Source organism: Sus scrofa, chromosome 7 (genome assembly GCF_000003025.6).
Source record: "Sus scrofa isolate TJ Tabasco breed Duroc chromosome 7, Sscrofa11.1, whole genome shotgun sequence".
NCBI classification, from domain to species: Eukaryota; Metazoa; Chordata; class Mammalia; order Artiodactyla; family Suidae; genus Sus; species Sus scrofa.
Window position 1 is genome coordinate 112,914,403 of NC_010449.5, and position 21,258 is coordinate 112,935,660.

General features: G+C 53.1%; 1 protein-coding gene across 1 annotated transcript in view; it reads right to left on the reverse strand.

Annotated features, from left to right (window-relative positions):
- Window positions 3,034–21,258, reverse strand: part of CCDC88C (coiled-coil domain containing 88C) — a 113,007-nt gene continuing 94,782 nt past the window's right edge. Inside the window, exons 26-31 of the mRNA XM_021100083.1 lie at window positions 19,800–20,038; window positions 14,617–14,805; window positions 10,576–10,644; window positions 8,187–8,255; window positions 6,983–7,260; window positions 3,034–5,116 (exon numbers count right to left, since the gene is read on the reverse strand). Of these exons, the coding sequence (XP_020955742.1) occupies window positions 4,133–5,116; window positions 6,983–7,260; window positions 8,187–8,255; window positions 10,576–10,644; window positions 14,617–14,805; window positions 19,800–20,038 (1,828 nt within the window). The 3' untranslated portion in view covers window positions 3,034–4,132. The remainder of the gene's footprint in view (window positions 5,117–6,982; window positions 7,261–8,186; window positions 8,256–10,575; window positions 10,645–14,616; window positions 14,806–19,799; window positions 20,039–21,258) is intronic.

A 21,258-nucleotide genomic window follows, 5' to 3' on the forward strand; every position in this document is an offset into this window, starting at 1 on the left:
GTTGATTTAGGTTTTCTGTAGTTTCTAGAGTCTCTAAACTTTCGAAAGTGATGTGGAAAATATGAATAGTGCAGATTAAACTTAAAAGTGTGCCTTGGTGGAGGACCCATTGCGGCGCATCGGAAACGAACTCAACCGCTAAGTATCCAGGAGGATGCAGTTTCCACCCCTGGTTTCACTCAGTGGTTTTAGGATCCGGTGTTGCCGTGAGCTGTGGTGTAGGTGGCAGATATGGCTTGGGTCCTGAGTTGCTGCAGCTGTGGCCAGCAGCTACAGCTCCGCTTGGACCCCTAGCCTGGGAACTTCCATAAGCCACAGGTACAGTCCTAAAAAAGCAAAAAACAAAACAAAACAAAAAACCCAACTGTGTCTTTGTGAATATTACAGTATGTGAATTTTCTATTTTTTAAAAAGTGTGCTATCTGTAAACCATTACAATGTGAACAGCGTAAACAAATTGGGGAGGAGTTCCCATGGTGGCCCAGCAGAAATGAGTCTGACTAGCATCCATGAGGATGCAGGTTTGATCCCTGGCCTCACTCAGTGGGTTAAGGATCCAGCATTGCTGTGAACTGTGTGTAGGGTGCAATGCAGCTGGGATTCTGCATTGCTGTGGCGGTGGTGTAGGCTGGCAGCTATAGCTCTGATTCAGCTACTAGCCTGGGACCTTCCATATGCCTCAGGTGCAGTCCTAAAAAGCAAAAAAAAAAAAAAAAAAAAAAAAAAAAGGAAATTTGCCCAGCATTCGGAAACTACTACCTACCTGACTGAGAAGTCACTCATGTCGTCAGCAGATGAACAGATGAGCGAATTTCTGACATACACCTTTGGCATGTCTCAAGTTCGTCTAACTTGCTACCATAGAAGAAAACACCAACCACCATACATATTGGAACTACACTCATTCATCAACGGCAAGCATAGGTTGGCTATAAATACACAAGTTTGGCAAAAATCAATGGGAACATTCTAAGAGAATCAATAGGTTGTATAGATTTTATAATAAAAAGTATATATATTTTTATTTTTAGTTTATGCCACACACCCTTTATATCTACCCTTCGTGCCTATCCGCTCCCCCTGTTGGTTGATAAACATTTTGGCTGGATGCTTATTGGCTGGCGCATCTCAAGCTTTTCTTATGCTAATTTTCTCACTCTCCTGTTCTCAGCCGGGCGAGTCCCTCTTGTTCCACAGATGGTACCGTATCTCTCCAGGTGCACCTCCCTTGGGCCGTGCGCATGAATATCCAGTGGCCACTTGGGTATTTCCCAGACCACCGGGTCATGTGTCTCCCAGACCAGGGCAGGGATGGGGCGGGGAGCTCGGGAGGGACGTGATCTGAGATGCCCCCCTCAGCAACAGGAGCCTGGGGCCCTGCCCAGGAGGACCATAGCCTGGGGTTGGCTGTGGATGCGAGCGAGGTGTCCGGACTGTGCCCTGTGGTGATGGAGAGGACCTGGGAGGAGGGCGAGGGACGTCAAACGGGACGTCAAACACTGGATGTACGGGGCCAGACGAGATGAGAGGGGCCGGGGCGGGGAACCACGTGTTGAGCATCTTGAGGTGGCGACGTCTCTGGGACAGCCACGCTGGAAGCGCAGACCTGGAGGTTCCAGGGGGAGGCGGGGACTGGGGATACCGGGAGCTTCTGGGAACTGATTATAATGACAGTTGTGTGGATGTGTGTGAGCTTGTCTGGGGCCAGAGGAGGGAGTGATAAGATGGCTGGGTATGCCTTGAGGTGAGCCACAGGACCAAGCCCGCAGAAGAATGGGCGTGGCAGGTGTGTCACCTGGGGTGAGTACCCTGAGGTGCCAAGAGGGCTGAGCTGTCTGAGGCAGGCAGACCAGTTGGTGGGCTACTGCCAAAACCCAGAGCTGGGGGTGTGTGTGTATGTGACACAGGATGAGAACTGCTGGCTAAGATGAGGGGGCCCAGATTCCAGACAGTCCAGGATGTGACTTGTAAAACGCAGGATGTGTAGAGAGGTGGCGTCAGGCCCACATCAGACTTCTGGCCTCTATGTGAGCCTGCAGTCCTGGGGGTGGGGGTGACGGTGGGGGACAGGGGAGGGGCAGTCAGCACTGGGGAAGCCGGGAGTGGCCAGCCCTGAAGGGGTGCAAGGAGAGTTAAAGGTGGAACCCAGGGTTTGTCACCCGGGAAGCTTTCAATGAATGTCCCTGGAGGGAAGGAGTGAATGGGGGCGGGGGGCACTGGCCAGTCTGAGCACTGAAGAGCTGTCCCAAGGAGGGGATGGTGAGAGCCAAGGGGTGACTGGCCAGGCATCAAATCTGCGAAGAGCACACGGGGCGAAGGCTGCAAGGTGGCCGAGGTTCAGAGGCTGAGTGGTCAGGCACGATGGCTCCCAGAGACGTGGAAAAGAACGGGCGAGGAGACTCTTCAAAGTTTGGGGCAGCTGGAAAGGAGACATTGAGGCAGCGACTGGACAGAAAACCATTTGAGGAAAGAGTTTGTGATGCGCAGCTATTTCTCTGCCTCTGACCCCTCACCCACCCCATTCATCCAAGTCAAGCCTCTGATATGAGGCCCCTGGGGTTTCTATCCCAGCTCTGGCACTTCCCAGCTGAGGGGCCTTGGGAAAATCAGAGGACCCCGGTAGGCAGAGGTCCAACCGTGACATGAATCCCAGATCAAAATGGGATTCAAGTCACACGAAGTTAAAATAAATCCAAGTCTAGAAAAAAGCTGTTGTAAAGAGAAAAGCTCGCCCCGCACATCTTCGGACCTCGCGGCCAAGAGAGCTGTGGACCCCCGGGGTGGGTGCTGAGGCAGGGACCCCCGAGCCCCACAGCCTCATCAGTGCTGCCTTAACGTGTGCATGGAACACCAGTACTCTTCCTGTCCTTTTATTACAATCCTATAATCCCATCCTTGAGTTCCAGAAGGAGTGGCTAAATCCTAAAAGGGGTCCTAACATTTCCACTTCTTCCTCAGTGTATTAAATCAAAAGGAAACCTCCCCCGCCCCCGAAAAAAGCCCCTTAAAAAAACCACAAACAAAGTCACCAGGTTTAGTACATCCCAGGAGAAGCACCTTTACTAAACCACAGGAAACGAAACGTGCCAGGAATCTGACCAAATACACAAAGCAGCAGGTGAGATTCTGGAGAAGAAAGAATAACTCCCAATGGAACATAAATAGACCCCCTCGAAGTACATATATTTCACATGAGTGTGTACATACATATGTAATATATTAAAAGAAATTTGGTTTCTACCATGAGCAGTTACTCAGAAATAATAAATCAACATCTCGCCTGAGACAGGGAGGTGGGGGCGCTGCAGCCACGTCACAAACGGAGCGTGCACCTCGCCCCGCACACGCCTCCCCTCTGTACACTATGTATACTCGCTGGGCCGGGGGCTCCTCTCTGCCCCTCCCCCCGGCCCAGCAGATCCAGTGTTTCCAAACAAGGGAGCCACTGAAGGCAGGGGTCCGACTGGCGTCGGGAGCCCTCCGTGCAGAGCCCAGGAGGGGCAGCTGCGGGGTTGGGGAGGCAAACGCCCTAGGCAGAGGCCCCTGCCTGGAGGCCACCTTGGCTCTGGGGTGTAGGGAAGTGCTCGGGACCCCAGCAGTGGCGCGGCAGCGCTCCCGGCTCTCAACAGGGAGCCTGCCTCTGGGGTCCGCCCAAGGCCCTCGAGACCTTTGTCGTTTGGCCAGGCTGGGCTGCTAGGATCAAATGGCTTTTGGGAAGGGAGTAGTTTTCAGACCCACTGGGACTCAGCCCTGTGTGAGTGTGAGAGTGTGTGTGTGTGTGTGTGGTTGCCCACGCCCACATTCACGCGTGTTTCAATGGAGGTCAGCAAGTTGCAAATGAGTGTTCTACAGGGGTGCACTCATATAGTGTCTGCTTTGGGGTCAGTTCTGAGTGTCCCCATGCCAAAGTGGATTTGTTCAGAAGATGCCAGCTGCCGGAGGCTAGAGATGCAGAGACAGGTACCCAGTGGGGGGTGCAGTCCTCCCAGGGCTTGGCACAGTGAAGTAATAACAACACAGAAGAAATGCACGGGAACCCTTTCCTCCTAAAACCCTTTCCTGGCACCACAGGCGCAGGGGGGAAGGTGCGTCAGTAGTTTTTCGGTTCAGGAGCCTCGGGTCCGGGACCAAGTCACACACAGCCGTACTCGTACCACACCGTATTCTGGTCCCCGGGCTCAGGGGACGCTGGCGTGCTCTTGGTGCTGCTCCCACGACTGTAGTCCTCGGGGGCCCGGCTGCCGTGGGGGGCCAGGTCGGGAGGCCTGCTTGAGCCCTTGGCGGGGAGGCCCTCGCTGGGGCCCTGCCCCGGGGCCCCGTCCCCCTCCGAGGGGCTGAGCCCCGTCCGGACAGGGACGATGGCGGCTGCCTCCCCCAGGTGGGAAGGTGCTGGGGGCTTAGTCCTGGCGGCCAGGGCCGCAGCAGGTGGGAAGTGCTGGAGCTGGGAGCTGCTGCTGCCGCTTCCAGCCGCAAGGGCTGGGGCCGTGGCCGACTGCTGCAGGGGAGCCAGCCTCTCTTCCTTCGGGGGGGCCAGGGAGAAGCGCCTCACGTCCAGTGGCCGGCTCCGGGGGCTGGGGCCCTGGCAGGAGCCACCAGCCTTTCCCACAAGTGGGGTCCGCTCCCGGGCCAGGCTGTGGGAGCCGGGGCTCTGCAAGCCGTGGCCACCTGTCTCTCTGCCCCCCGAGGAGTCGGGGCCCCCTGGCTCCTGTTTGCAGGCCTCCGGCCCGCTGGCCCGGAGGAGGTCGGCGGAGGCCAGGCTGAAGGCCCGGCTCAGGGATGCGCTCCGGCTGGCAGGGGCGTGGGCAGCGGGGGGCATGGTGGCCTGCCGGGGCCTGCCCAGGGACAGGCTCTGGGGGGGCTGCACTGGCCTCTGGGGGGCACTGGGCGGGGCCTCGGCCTCAGCAGGTCTGAAGTTTGGCTTCACGTACTGCCCGGGCTTCAGCAGCTTCCCCTCAGAGGTGGCGACGGCCACCTTAACGGTGGGGGCCACAAGGCTGGTGGGCATTCTGGCCCCTTCTTTCCTGGCAGGTGGGCCTGGCTGGCCGCCGATGCCCGAGAGCTCACCGGCCTTTCTGAAGTAGTCGCTCAGCAGGTCATCCCGGCAACTGGGAGCATCCTAGAGAGGAGAGAGGAAGGCCTGAGTGGGAGCCAGGGGTCTGGAGAGCCCCCTTCCACCCAGGGTGACTCTGTGCAGCCTGCAGGGCCAGGACCGAAGCTCCCCGCCCGGCCACTTGAAGGCCTAACATCCCTGCTGCACACAATGCCCCGGTCAGGATGGGGAGGAGGGGAGCGGGGCTGTTCACAGATTACCAGGGAGAGGGCCCCCCCCCCCCCGATTTGACAAGCAAGAAAGTGGATCTAGAGAGAAAATGACTCTGCACAAGTCCCTTCCACGTTATAAAGCAGTCAGGCCAACTGCTGCCCTCTGTTTCCCATCTTTCCGCCAAGCAGAGCAGGTGGCAACGTGCGGACTGGCAGGACTGGACCTTGGGGACGGCCCTCCTCGCTCAGACACACTGCAAAGGCTTTACTGCGGGCCAGAGAGAGCAAGAGGAACCAACCACACTCAGGACCTCACTGGCCCTCAGACCTTTCTCCTGATGGAAGAAAGCAGAGAGGCAGGCACAGGGGCAGGCGGGGGCGGTGGGAACCAGAGAGGCCGACCGTCCAGGAGAACAGGAAGGCGGCTCAGCCCTCTAGACTGTACCCGCTCCAGCGGCTGCCTCCCACCACCCGGCTGCCACCCCAAACCCCGGGAAACTGGTGTCCACCGCTGACCCCCTGGGGACCAAGCTCTAGGAACCTGCTCTGGTAACTCCAGCCTCCTGCCAGCACCTCCCAGCCTGGAGTCAATCGGAGGTTTCTCCAGAGGCTGATGAGGCAACAAGGGGAAGCGAAGCAAGTTCACGCTGGAGATGAAAGTCAGGGGCTGAGAGCTGCTGTAATCAGACCCCAGCCTGCCTCGACCTGTCAGGCTGCAGGATGAGTCAGCAGCTCAGGAACCACCTGCCAACAACTCCTAGTCCCAGAAAACATCTGGATGCTCAACTTGACAGAGGTGCAACCTGCTGTTTCACACTAGCTTGAAGCCACACTCTCGAGTGTGTGGACAGTAAGGTCCTGTGCCATCAATATCGAGATGGACAGGAACCATTTACTGAGAGCTCCCCTCATGCCACTGTGCTAGGAACCAGGGGCGTGGTGGCAGAAAACTCATTTAATTCTGAAAGCAACCTCGAAAAGTTATTTAAGGGTGTATTAAAATAACCTTTAATCGGTAAGAAAACTGAAGTCATGGAGGTCAGACACCTAGAACCTAGGGCTGACACGGGGGGGGGGAGCTGTTTTCTGCACCCTGGCTCTTTTCTGCACACTTCGAACTTCTTTGACACCTACTTGCAGGAGGGCACTCAGGGAGCCCACCTCACTGTCCCCCTCCCCACCGCCCCTTAGCACAGCACTCAGGGAGGGGAGGCCTGCTCGGGAGAGGGTGGGGGTGTCGGGGATGTGGGGATAGTGAGGCTGGGCGCCTTGAGCAAATAGGAGGGGCTGGGGGGCGGCTCTCAGCGGTTCTCAGTCTGTGGCTGCTTTCCCGCTGAAGTGGCAGAGCTGAGGAGTTGCAAGAGAAACCGCCTGGCCTCGGAAGCCTAAAATATTTATTAGCTGGCCCTTTATAGAAAAAACTCGCTGCCTTCTGCTGGTGACAGCTCAGGGGCAGTGGGTACTCAGAGCTCTGATACAAAACCCAGCGTGAGATCCTAACCCTGCAAGTGGCTCCTGGCCAGCAGCGGGTGCACCCCATCCCCGCCCTCCGCACTGGCACCAAGTTCTGCCCGCTGGCTTCACAGGTGGAGAAAATGCCTGGGAGGCCTGGGGATGTGCCAGCCACCGGGTATCCCTCCCCGTCCAAGCAGCCCAGCCCCGAGGCTGCGCCACCCCTGCCCCATCCCTTCCAGTGACTTTGCTGCTACGGGCCACTCACGGGGGATGGGGAGCCCCGGTTGCTCTCCTCCAGGAACTCCTCCAGGGTGACCATCTCGCTACTTGGGGAGGCGGAGCAGGGCCGCACCCCGCCGTGGGGCAGGGCAGCACCCCTCTTCTGGACACCCTCCTGGGGGAGAGGCCCGTTCCGGGGTGGGGGGTACTCATGGCGGCCAAGGGCGGGGCGCCCCGGGGTGCTGGCAGGGACCGTGTCCCTGCTGGGGATCAGGTCTTCACTGCTGAAGCTCTCGGACCTGCGGTGGAGCTGGTCGGAGGAACCTGGGGTCAGGACGGGCGACACAGAGAAACACATGTTAAGCCTTCTCTCCCCGCCTCCCACCTCTGGTGGGCTCACTTAACACACAAAGGACCCCACCCGAGCACCCAGGACGCTCTTCTCCCAGGCTGGGATTTTGGAGGTTCAGGACCCACCCTCCAGTGCTTAGCATTCAGAACAAAATAACTTGAGATAAGGGCGGAAAGCTTTGCTTAAGTTTAAATCAGTAACAGCTGTAAGGCACCGCGCTCATGAGCCTGTCCATTCACACGCGCGGGGGTTGCTGGTTCAGCACCTGCTACAAGCCAGGTGGCCTTTAGAGGCTGGTCATGTGGACGCTAAGAAGTACACAAGTTTTATGGCCTCGGGACGGCAAAGTTCTTTCCAGATTTATTCATTAAGACAGACTGTATTCTGTACCATAAAATGAATTTAAGAGAACATAAAAGAAGCAAAGCCATCTATCCGCTCTGTTCCTGACCACAGGGGAACGAAACTACTTTTCAGTCCCCATTCTAAGGATGAAGTAACTTGGATTCAGAGGATGGGTGACTCGCCCGGGTGCCCAGGGCCTGCCGTGGGGGTGAAGGGATTTGAATCCCAATCCATGTGAACTCTCGGCCTGTACTCATTGAAACTGTGTGATGTGGCCTAGGAACACCAATGAAGAATGCGTGCACGATCCTGATAACTGTATTTTGGGTTTTTTTTTTTTTTTGGCCACGGCTGCAGTATGGGGAAACTGCCGGGCCAGGGATGGAACCCAGGCCACAGCTGTAACCAGAGACACAGCAGTGAAAACACTTAACCCTTGACCCTCTGAGCCACCAGGGAACTCCAGTAATTGTCTTTCTAAAATTACAAATATAAGCTCAGAGCCAAAGATCCACTTACACTGAAAAGTGCCCGGAAGGAAAGGTCAGCTTACCTTTCAGGTTAAGAGGTGAGCTGTCGCTGGATGCATTTCTACTGCTCTCCAAGCTCCCTGGCCTGGACACTGAAAAGAAACATCAACATTTAACCTAAAGGGCAATGACTGAGAAAAATCATGGAACAAAACAACTGTGCTGAAGTTAAGCCAGGTGCCGCCAGGAAGGGCGGCCTGCAGTATTTTTTTAAAATTAGATCTAAGGCTGTAGCTTAAAACAAGTTTGTTCATGATGGAAATCTCATGCAGAACTCAAAAGGTTGACCAAAAAAGAAAGGGGCTGCTCTGGCTAAGCCAAGGGTAGAGGTGTCCAACCCGTCACTGCACAGAGCTTCTGGAACATTCATGAAAACAGTGTGGCTTGGTCAGGGCGGAGCCAGGAAGCGGCAGTATGTGCACGTGTGTGCAGGGAGCAAGTGCCTGGGTGCAGGGAGGCTTGGGTTCCCTGGTCCTGGGAGTGGGAGCTGGACCCTCAGGAGGAGAGGGCACGCTGGCTTTCCCTGGCTGTTTGCTGTCCTCCCACTCATGCGTCTTAAACTCACATCTGCCTCAAAGGGAAAAACTGACCTTTAGGCGAAGAAGCACTGGAGGGAACTAGCCCTCCTGGCTGCCGTGTGCACCCAGGGAGCGTGTCTGCAGCAGCTCAGAGGGTGAGCATCAGGCACAGGAAGGGTGACCCCCGCCCCATGCGAAGGGCAGGTGGTGCCTTCCAGGCCCACCTCTCCCTGTCTCCTCCGCCAGCCCAGCAGCATGGGCCTCACCAGCCCCATATCAGTGTTTGTCCTGCCGGACCAGCAGCCCCTGGGGGACAGGGACTGTGTCCCTGTCATCTCTGCATCCTCCTAGCACACAGCTGGTGTTGGGCTGACTGCACTGGGAACAGGGGACGCACTGCCGACCACCCCCCGCCCCCAAAGCAAGCTTGCTCTTGTTTGACTGGGTCTTTAGGGCACTCGGTTCCCAAGTGCTGGGCGTGTTCTCTGCAAATAGCAGGCATCTGGAAAACGCTTGTTAGCTAACGGGGTTGGGGACGAGCCAAAAAGCACATGGTTTTCGTGTATGGTAAAAAAGCAGAATAAGTCTTCTGAGAAAGGAATAGTTGAAAATTTTAAAAAATGCACATCTCTCTTTAAAAAGGAAATAAATTTCACTAAAAGAAAATCATGATATATAAATCAAAGGGCCCCAAGGCACTTTTATCTAAGTAATGCATCAAAAACTCCTTTCCTGGAGTTCCCACTGTGGCTCAGTGGGTTATGAACCTGACTAGTGTCCTTGAGGATGCGGGTTCGATCCTTGGCCTCGCTCAATGGGTTAAGGATCCCGTGTCCCTGTGAGCTGTAGTGTGTAGGTTGCAGATGAGGCTTGGATCCCACGTTGCTGTGGCTGTTGCAGGCCACCAGCTGTGGGTCTGACTGGACCTCTAGCCTGAGAACCCCCAGATGCCATGGACGCGGCCCTAAAAGGATGAAAAGAAAAAAATCTTTCCCTTCTTTTTCCTAGCTAAGAGAAGCTCAAGGCATCAAAATACTTAAGAAGAAAACCCTTTTGGTCAGCTGACAAGCAGAAAGCCGGCTGCTCAGGTTTAGCAAAGGCTGCAGGCAGGAGATCCCTCCTGCTGTGATGTCTATCATTCAACATCAAGCCAAAAGGGCTCCCTTGTGTCAAACCATTTCATTGCAGAGAGGGTCTTTACGCATCTAAGTTGGAAATCTCTGCGTTTGTATCCTAAATCTTTTTAGACAACAGATAGGGGAGGAGATGATGCCAGCTCCTACACGTAGCACTTCGGAAGGAAACTGAAGCCAATGTAAACTTTCTGAGTTTTTCTTTTTTTAATTATCTTCCTACCCCTTTAGGGTTTTTGTCTTGCAAAAACTTAAAACAACACAAAGCCACTTTTAATTTTTGAGAAGGTTGGTATAATTCCCAGTTTCCCGTTGGCAGAAATGCACAATATGCCTAAATCAAACGGCAAGTGCTTCTAACAATTTCTAAGATGAAATACAGCTCGGAGCTCCCCTGGGCAACTAAAATCCAAGTGAAGACAGTCAGAAATCTTTCCATAATCAATGCTCCCTGTGGGGTCACCAGAACTTCCTGGCATATATAGGAGGGTGCTTTAAAACAAGGGGCGATAAAGCCTCTAGTAGTGGGATGTTTGATAAGAAGTGACTTCCCCGTCACTGGAGGTATGTAAGCAGAAGTCACATGCACAGGCTGCTGGGGAGGGCAAGGAAGGAGCTTGGAGGAACTGTGGGCCCCATTCCCACTCGGCACAACAACTCCACTTTCACTTGTTTTGTGTGCTGGACTATCCACCCAGGGCCTGGCAGGAAGGAAACTGGGAGCAAGTCGAGAGTCCAGGTCCGTCGCGCTGACCACTCACCGTACTGCCTATGGTGAGCGAACTCGAGCTCCAGGGACGGCTCGCAGAGGCTGTCGTCGGAATTATAGCCTGTGGCGAAGAGAAGGCTGATGAGTTGGGTTCTGGAACAGCCACAGGGAAACTGGGGCCCGCTGCCAGGCGGCCACCTCTGAACCTGGCCTGGCCCGAGTCATGGCAGCGTCCAGCTCCGGGGAGCGAGGGAGTGGAGTGTGGGCCGAGCCTCTTCCACCCCCGCCCCTATTTCTCCTGCTGGCACAGCTCTCGCACTCCCGGCTCCTAGTTTGCTTTGACTTTAAACCCCATTTCGGCCGGGGCGGTGACCGGGACGGGAAGACCAAAGCAGCGATCGGACCTCAGGACAACACAGCAAGAGGAGCTGAGTGTTCAGGGCCCTGGGGAGCCCCTGCCAACCTCCCAGGTCAGGCCGTGCCAGTGATTCTGGTGTGAGGGCCACACCATCTCCAGGTGGCAGGAGGAAAGAACCTGAGCATGAGGCTGACTCCCTGGGCACCAGCGGCTCCTAAACAGAAACAGGTCGGGAATCTACAGGCCACTGTCAACTGCCCTTTCCCTGAGAAGGACTCAAATGCCTGTGCCCCACACCTGCCAGCTTCTCTCTGACAGCGGACCCCAGGTCCCCTCCAAAATGACGACAGGGTCTCCGCTCCCCGCCCCCCATTCCTATTGGAAAAATGCTGGTGGTGAGATATGCCCAAACTTAGGCAGATCCAACTGCTTCCTCTGCAGGTTAACTGTCTCCGTGAGGAGATGAGGGCAAGGCTCCTTAGCTCAGTGCAGGCAGGAGAGGACGAGCTGTGTGTCCCCCCGAGCGCCTCACCCCAAGCAGAGGGTTAATTAAAACCTGCTGCTTTGACTGCAACAATGCAAGTGTGGCTACTGATAAGTAGATGGCTGGTGGTTAAACCTGGCTAATTATCCGACTTTTCTGGAAAACTTAAAAAAAAAGATGAAATCTTATTTAGGAAAAGTATATTTGTATGGGTCCTTTGACCTGGTAAACCGACATCAAGGAATCAAGTCTGAGGACTGGCTGGTTGACTCTAATACCATTTTAATTACTATGGGCCCACAGAAATAAATGAGAACGGTCTCCATGATACATGGCTAAATAAAAAAAAAAATCAAGGTGCGTATAATTTTTTTTTTACAAAAAGAAGCACTGAAGGTATATGTAAGAAACTAAGAAAAAGGAGTTCCCATCGTGGCTCAGCAAAAACGAATCTGACTAGCAACCACGAGGACACAGGTTCCATCCCTGGCCTTGCTCAAAAACAAAACAAAACAAATAAACAAACAAACAACTAAAAAAAAAAAGGGAGGGGGGTTATCCACAGGGTGATTTTGGAGTGGGGGGGAAAGGGAGAGATGTGAGACTTAGAAAATCTAAGTATGCCCTTTTACATGATTTAGCTTTTTTTTTTTTTTAAATTTCTTTTTGCGGCTACACCTGCGGCACATGGGTTCCCAGGCTATGGGTTGAATCAGAGACGTAGCTGCCGGGCTACACCACAGCTCACAGCAATGCTGGATCCTTAACCACTGAGTAGGGCCAGGGATCAAACCCACATCACATCCTCATGGATACTAGCTGGGCTCTTAACCTGCTGAGCCACAATGGGAACTCCAACTTAGCTTTTACATCATGTAAATATTTTATGTATTAAAAAGCACAGGATTAATTTAAAAAGAAAAACTCTAAAACTGAAAAACAAAACCAAATAAACCTTACGGTCTATCAAATTGCTAACATAATCACACAAGAAAAAAAAAATTCCAGTAAACTCTGAATGTAAACTTCTGTGCATCCTTAGTGAGATATAATCTCATAACTACAAAGAAAGCAAACATCATACAGTGATTGTATTGTTAGTGGCAGTATTGGTATTATAATTTTTTAACCGTTATGGCGTATCTTTGGAAAAATAAGTAAATGTTTCAGAAGACAAGGCCTCTGTGTAAGAAAAGTAGAATGAGTGCAAAATCAAAGAAAAAAATCCCTGAAATGTTAAATCTGAATTGGAAATACTGACATGAGCTCATCGTATCTCTGTGTCCTTTCTTTACTGACAGGGTCTAGAAGTACTGACATCTCGGGTAGTGCCTGGATCTTATAAATTCTGCTCTAAAAGGATTTAGATTTACCTCAAGAAATGCCAACTCTAAGGGAGACTTCCTTTTCTTTTTTTTTTTTCTTTTTCAGGCCACATCTGTGGCATATGGAAGTTCCCAGGCTAGGGGTCAATCAGAGCTGTAGCTGCTGGTCTACACCACAGCCACAACAGCACTATGGGATCCGAGCCACATCTATGATCTATAGCTCAAGGCAGTGCTGGATCCTTAACCCAGTGAACGAGGCCAGGGATCGAACCCGAGTCCTCATGGATACAAGATGGGTTCATTACCTACCGCTGAGCATAACAGGAACGCCAGGGTTTCCATTTTGAAGGTGGTTATACACTGGCGGGCGGGCAGTAAATGCCCAGACCACGAGGACTGGGCTGCCGGGGAACTGTTGAGGACAGTGCTGCTTACAGTGGGATGAACCCTCATGCAAGCATTTGAATGGCCAGGGAGGCTTGGGCTCTGGTTCAGGATGGGATCCGGGCTCAGACAGCCTGTGGGTGAGCCTGGGGGGCTGGACCTTGACCCACAGAGACCTCGGGGACTGCAGAAGAGGAGAAGGTGTTCCTGGCTGCACCCCAGAGCCCAGAACCCAGGGGCGACTGAGGACTGTGGACAACAGACACCCTGCCATGCCCAGCTCAGAGCACGCCTGTCCCGGCCAGCACACGGCGCAGCTGCGCCGACAGCCGGCACAAGTGACGGCACTGGCAGCATCCAGCCAGCAGTGGGGAGAACTGCCCAGCTGCCCTGCGCCCACTCCACTCACCTTCTCCCCAGGGAAGTGTTTCCCATGTGTAAGCAGTGGGACAAAGGCAGGGGACCCTGCCCGTCTTCACTTTGCTTGTCAGCCCAAGGTTGTACCTACCCTGGTTTCAAGAGCCAAGACGGTGGTGTTATGACAAATAATAACCACTTCTTGGTCTTCAATTTCTAACCTCCTAGAGGCAATCACTTTTAGGTTTTGGATAGTTTCGTATCTCTGAATTATCAAGGGAATGTCCGTTCTGTTGGCATATTTTAAATTATGCAAAAATTAATTATAAAAAATTAAAGCTTTGGGCTTTATCTTGTCCTGTTTGTATATTTTACATTTCCAAGTGCTCCCCCCACCCCCATCGGCTCTTTTTGTAGCACCTGTTCTTGTCTCACGGGCAGAACAGCTCTGTTTATCTCCTGACCACATGAATGACAGGCATCGTCTAGCTTTTATCGCCATGCTCTTGTCTGCCTCTCACACTGGTTTTGGCTTCTGCTTCTGGACACTTTCCTCGGGATCCACGGGCTTCGCCTGCCATGATCTGACGGAGCTGGGAATTTCTTAAGCTAATCAGGTGACTCCAAGAATGTCTTCATCTCACATCTAAAGAGATGTGCACGGCTACCGGCAACCTGGGAGACCTTGGGTTTGTAAATCCTTCCCCCCAGCCCCCTTGTTTTCCATTTGAGACACTTGTCCTCCACTTAGAAACCACCCTCCAGTTCAGAGACCCTCCCGCTCCTGTGTCCTCCCCAGGGACTAAACCTCCAGACCTCTCTCCCAAGCTGGGCTGAGGAAGGCTGTCTGCTTTAGTGCAAACTCTGGCTCACCTCCCTTCTGGAGCTGCCTGATGCTGCCAAGTCCCCAACGGTGGTGTGGGAGTGGGGCCTGGGGCGTTCCCACTAGCGGCTTGGAGTCAGGCCTCTAGGTGGTGAAGTTGTCTGCCCAGAGTCACCCACCCGGCTACTGGCAGGGCCGAGGTCTGAACCCGTGTCTGTGACACCAGAGCTTGTCTGCCCACAGCTCAACCACTTCTCAGCCTGAGACCCCGCCTAACCCCCGAGAGCCTGCGGTCTTTAGGAAGGACCCTGAGCCCCAGATGCTCAGCCTTCTTGGTTCTGGAAGGACCCACGACTCACCTTTGGTGCGGCCTGGGTGCCGGGAGATGGGGGTGGAGCTGGAAGGGGTTGTGTTGATGGCTGAGGTCGAACAGGGCCGGGGGCCCAGCTCCACGGGCCAGAGCTTCACGGCTGGGTCGGCAGAGGCGTCCTTGCGGTCAAGGCTGCCTCTGTGCGGGGACCCTCGCTTTGGCTTTAGGTCCCCAGGGCCTGGGGCAGAGAAGGACATTGAGAAACGGGGCTGCAGAATCCTATGCTCAGGCTGGGCTACCACGCAGAAGCCTAGAAGCAGGGGCAGCAGGGCACACAGACCACAGGGACAAAAGCTGAGCCGCCCGCTTCCCGGGCTGTGGTTTAAACAGGAGGGCCCTGGCGACAGGCCTGCGTCAGAGGCCGCGAGAGGCTGGCGGCCCTGGCTCCAGTGATGGGCCATCCTGCGAGCCCTGAAAGGCCGGGAGAAGATAAAGGAAGCCCTCCAGAGGAGCCACAAAATGTTGGTAAAAGTCCATACTAACGACAGGGCACACCTGCCATGTATCATCCCCGTATATAACTCAAATCCTCGCTTTTAAAAGATCCTGGCGGATGTCTGCTCAGGATCCCTCGGACCTGAGGCCCAAGTCCTGAAGGCCCAGGACATGTCTGGCCAACTGGCCTCACTGACAACCTGACAAAACTTACTGTTATCTTAACAGTCAGAAGCCCTTAATCTCTACATGGCGAGACGACTGCAAGGATTTTCACCTCGCATCCTGTGCTCTTCTGCAATCTCTACATTTTCTACCACGAAGACAAACCCTTGTCAAAGTTAAACAAAAGCCCATATAAAAACATTTTTTCAAAAAGTCTCTACTTAATAGGAGGAAAGGGGCTGGGCTCTCTAAATAGAAGACAAAAATTACTGCAGGTGGAGCTCCTCTCAGCATCGAGACAAGGATGTTTCACACCATGTCTCACTCCCAGCATCTCGAGGCTGCAGACCCAGCGCCACGTCCACTGTCAGGACCTCGGCGCCTCTCCACCCTCTTCCAAGGACCGAGAACACCTGACCCGCCTGCCCCCTCAAGGGGTGGACTCACTGGGACGCTTTGAGCGCGCAAACCTTAGGACTTGAAATCCAGGTAAAATTTGGATTTCTGAAAGGTAACCTTGATGAGAAGCAAGATTCAAGTCTGGTGGGATGAACGGGACAGACATCCAGCAGGTGAGGTTAACATGAGGAGCAGAGGGGAGGCGGAGATGACCAAGCCGTTAGAACGTACAGCAGAGAAACAGCGCGGTTCCCACAGCATGCTTGGAGGACAGGCCTCAGGGGGCCAGGACCACAGCAGCCCAGGGCTCTCAAGGTGAAGCCAGCGCCGTGTCAGCTGACTTCAACCCCTTAATGCTTAGGTATTCTTTTCTGGAGTTACCTTGTTTTTTATGGTACTGGTTTTCCATTTACAGTACAGGCAATAATGATCCTGCCTTTTCAAATAAGTGAAAGTGGAAATGGTGAGTCAATTCAAGGAGAAACATGTCAGCAATCAGACAGGCGCTATCAGGATGTAGCCAAAATCATGAAGATGGTACACGAATGACTGGTGACAGAAAAAAACCGCAGTAGCTAAAGGCCTCTATCGACCAGCCTTTCCCCTGCTCTGGGCACGACTGGCGTGCTGATGTCTTTTGTCCACTGCTGCTTTCACGTCAGCATCCGAGATGTCAGAGGACCACAGCCCAGATCTAAAACTTCATTCTGGGCTGGACTCTGCCTGGGCAATATTGATGCAATTAGTCAAAGGGCTTGAATGGAGCAATAAATCCTTCAAAACACAGAACGGCCCTGAAAAGGGCCTCATGGGCAAAAGCCAACAATGTGGAGCTCTGACAGAGAGAAGGAGAAAGGGCAGTGGTTTTAAATTTAGCTGCTGAAAAACAAGTCTTCAAAAACAACAACAGCAACGAACCTCCCTCGACAGAGGCTGTACGTTTTAGGAAGCATAGCGACAACTGACCAGTTCTGCTTTGCACGCGGGCGTGACATAAGCCTGCAGGTGTGAGAGGGGGGCAGCACACGGCCACTGGACTTACTCAGCACCGACATCCTGGCCCAAGGACCTGTGCACGGATGTCCCGAGGCTCCCTTACAACTGTGCTGTGCTGGAGAAAACGGTCCAGAGGGTGTGACAACTCATCTTCTCTTTGGAAATCAGAATCCACGCTGGCTACTTTAAGTCTGGCTTGGAATGGGGTCAGGAGGAGGGGTCCGCTAGGGTCGTCTGGCCTTTAGGTACTGTTTGTTTTTTTTGTTTTTTGATTTTTTTTTCTTTCTCGTTTGAGTTTCAGAGATGGAGGAGGGTACACGATGAAGACACATGCTAAAGGGAAAGGATTAGAAGTCTCCCATTTCTGGAAAAGGGAGAGGCTCGAGAGGAGAGGATGGGATGTCAGGGGAAGACCAGAACCGCAGGCGTTTAGAGAGAGCCGGGTGGGCCGCTGGAGACTTGTCTTTGTCTTTGCTTTTGCTTCTCAAAAAGGGACTCTTTTTGCGCTGAGCTGCTAAATCGTTACCCCCGGGATAACCCAAGAGAGAAAGGAGAAAAAAAAAACACACATATAAATGAAATGAATAAAAATCACACACGACCCTAGATTAGTTCCATGTACTTAGGAAATTGGAATCCCGTGCAGCCCAGGAAAGATGGAAACTAGAGCCACAGCAAGACCGGAACCAGGACTCAGTGAATCATTTATGCTCTGCCTCAATTTAATTAATTCAGAGGCATCTGGCTGCCCAAGCTTTACTTACTCAGCACGTGAAGAGAATTACATACAGCTCAAGGAGCCAATGACTGAGACTATTTTTCAATTTCAGTGTGTTAAATTATGAAGTAAGAATGTTTACTAATTTAGGGACCTGGCTTATCTGACTGCTCCATTTGAATGACCGACTCCCTGACGATGCGGCACACATGCTGCTCTTGTTCCTGTTCAAAGACCTTGGGAACAATACTTTCCTGGCCGGCTGCACTGAGAGTCTCTCTTGTACATCCGAAAATAACCTCTTTTGGTAGGAGGAGCTTAACACCAATGAAAATACCTCTTTTTCATACCCCCAACCCCTCCACACCAAGAACTATTATGTCCTTTTAGATAGCTTACGTATCCTCTACTTTAAATTATAGTCTTATCAGAGTGGACGACTGGTCTTTTAGACTGTGTCATACAGAAACAGAACCGATTCACCGAATTTCTGATTTAGAATTAAATTGGATCCCGGAATCTCCGCTATTTCTTCCTCCACAGCCCCACCTGGTGGCCGACGCTCACGCCGCAGGATAACGGACTGGCTTTATGGGAGGCTGGGGTGCACGGCTCTGCCGGGGCCCTGCTCAGGCAGCATGTTTGTGCAGCTTTAACTGCAGGCGGTGCACGTGTGGTGAACAGCTCAGGTTCCAGAGTCGAAAGACCCGTGTTTGAATCCCAGTTCTACCACATATTATACTGGCATGTGTTTCACTGTGTCGAGCCTCACTTTCTCAGCTCTAAAATGGGGATGATTCATTCTGCCTACCTCACAGGGGCACGAGGACTAAATGAGGCAGATGAAGTAAATTGGCTAAAAAGGTGCCGAGCCCCAAGAAATGCCTGGCTGTTGTTATTAATATTTATCATTGACTTGTTCATTCACGGACTGATGCAACTATTTTTTCCCCTCTGATTGTTTTCCTGACTCAATTAGGCTGATTATAGTTAACTAAGCCACATTTTTGGGAGGCTGCACCTGTGGCACATGGAAGTCCCAGGGCCAGAGATGGAACCTGCGTCCCTGCAGTGACCTGAGCCACAGCAGTGACATGCTGGATCCTTAATCCTCTGAGTGGCCAGAGAACTCCTAAGCCAAGTTACGAAGTGGCAAATGTAAAAATATTTAAAAGGATATATGAAAACCTGAGGCCACAGAATCCCTCTAGATGAAAACAAATGTTAAGCTTCATTATCGTTTACCTGCACAAAAGCCCTTTACCTAATCTGTCCTCCTGTAAAGAATGGGAGTGGAAGCATCGGTCCCCAAGCAATGTGTGCAAATGCACGCTTTCTTCTGTGCATTTAAAAGTGACACAGCAGCACTCGAAGTGGTGAACGTCGCCTCCCAAAACCCTTGTGCTCATGTCACACTCAGAGGGTGGCTGGTCACAGGCTCTTAGTGCTGCAATGTCAACTCCTACTGCCGAGAGTGCACGGGTCTCAGACATAGGTCTGATCTTCAGAAAGTTCTGGTGTCCTTCATAAAAATTTAAATTATTCAGGGTGCAGGTTTGGCATAAATAATCCATGAAATGGTATTTAAAAGTAAAATTTTAAAGTATTTAAAGATTATTTAAATTAAAAAAATAAAATCCAATGATGTTGAACGTAGCTGCTATATTTAATCGATTCTAAGATGCACATTTCTCCTGCTATCTTAACATCACTGAAACCAGGGTACAGCATCACCACCGGGGCCAGATGGAACCGTGACGGAACTGTCACCGCCCCAGCCAATGTTGTGCTCCCATTTTCCTTTTATGTGTGCACACTAGAATCTGTCTAATTAAGTCTTTTAGAAGAGTTATGCACCAAGAGTATAATACAAACCCTTAGTGACACAGCGCTGCATCATCTGACTGCCTGTGGTATACAAAGGAATGGTGCAGCTTGTATTTGACGAAATAAAGCACATTCAACTAGAAATCCATTTCAGAACCTCTGGCAACCTCCGAATGACAGCCCTCATGGAAGGGTACACCAGATGCCCTGGCTGGTGGGACTTAAGGCCAGGTCAGGCTGGAAGAGAAAACCTGACCGCCCTTCCCGAGATTAAAAGATCGGAGCCCCACACAGACTTGCTAAAGACACAAACACGGCACATTGCCTCTGCAATGCACGTGGGCTCTCCCATGTGCCTAACTCTAAAACGGGCTCGTCTCTAGCGACTGTGTGGTTATCAGCTTCGACTCGAGCCCCTCTCACTGTCTATAGGATTCGTGATGCTTTTCACCTGATGTGGGTTTATTATTTTCTGGGTTATTAACACACCTAAGGAGGCAGACGTGCGTGCACACAGCACGCCCCCTTCACGCTCCTACACTCTCGTGCGCACATCCTCACGCCGCCTCCCTCTAACCACCCAATGAGCAGGTGCCCAGGAGCACCCCCTGCAGCCAGGCTGGCGCGCCTACCTTTTCCCAGGGGCCCATTGTGGGCATCATGCTCATCTGCACAGCTGGAGCCCGACGGGGTGGACTCGGGATTCTCGGGCTGAGATCTGAGAGGCTGAGAAGCGGGTGTCGAGGTGGGGTCCGGGGACTCCAGCTGCGGGGGCGGGCTGTCTGTGGTTGACTTCACTCGGTCTCTGGAACCCTCCTTCTTTGGTTTGATGAGTTTGACTAAGGCTTTGGCTCCAATCCAGTGGTTTTTCCTAGGGAGAAGTGGATTTTTGTAGGACACAACCCACCCGCAGGTCACGGGGTGCCCTAACGTGGGCTGGGGTTTCCGTCGCCAGCCTGGGAAGTGGGCCATTAACGTGGGGTTTGGAATGACAGGTTCTTCACCACCGCCACGACCAGGGCACCTGGGGCTCAGGAGGCAGCACGCGACGCTCAGGCTCAGGGCTGGCAGGCGTGTGCACCTGGGCAGCCCTCCACACCAGCCTCTTGGAAAAACAGACCTGCAGGACCCCGCTTATCTCCGGGAAGTAAAGGAACCAGCGCTCTGCTCATGTGATCAGCTGGCGGGCAATTTTTCTGCCCAAATGCCCTTTTCGGGAACAGTGTCCCATTTCTCCAAGTTCTCTGCTAAAGGTCACACTAAGTGAAATGAGCTGGCATTCCTTGACCACTCCTGGCACCGAGGAGTCTGGCGAGGCGGCAGAGGGCGGGACAGGGTGGGCCGTGGGAATTAAAAACAGTGCATTTCACGAGTAAGCGGAGGCTTCTGCTCTAATGAAAAAGACAGCCACACCCGGGTTCTAATCCTGCGTTGAACAGCACTGGGTTTACACAAGTCACACTCTATTTCCTCATCTGGGTCCCCACTTCTCCATCTGCCAAAGAGAAGCCCGAGACGGAGGTTCTGAAATCACGGTCCTGTGATTTCAACAGAGGCCCTGAAGGATGCACACTGACGCGGACTTCGAGGCTGGGCTGGGACGGGCCTGGTGCCCAGGCCCAGGGGAAGTGTTGCCGGGCAGAGGCCGGCAATCTCGGGGGATCCTGCCAGCCCTGCGTCCACTGCCCTCGGGAGAAGGGAACGTGTCTCTGAAGCCACCCTGGGGTTTGGTGAGTCCACAGGAGTTTGTCTAAGGCCAAGAGGTTCCCCTGTTTGAAGACACGGGTGCCGGGCCTGGTGTCCTGTCGAAGCTTCCTTCCCTGCATCATCCGCACAGCGCGGAGCCCTGGCTTCCTTCCTAGAAAGTGAGGCCTCTAAGGCCAGAGGCCCAGGCTTCTTGCTGTCAAGAAGCCGCCAAGGTTCCACCCACACTGGGGACCTTCCCGAGTTTCCCGTGAAGGGATCACTGGAAAAGGGGCAGCTTCCAGAATGGCTAGGCCCAACCCCCGGCACCCTCTCTGCTCCCAGCTCCCCTGGCTAGGCACCTGTGATCTGTTCTTCTGTCCTCACCGCCGTCCTGCTCGGCCCTAA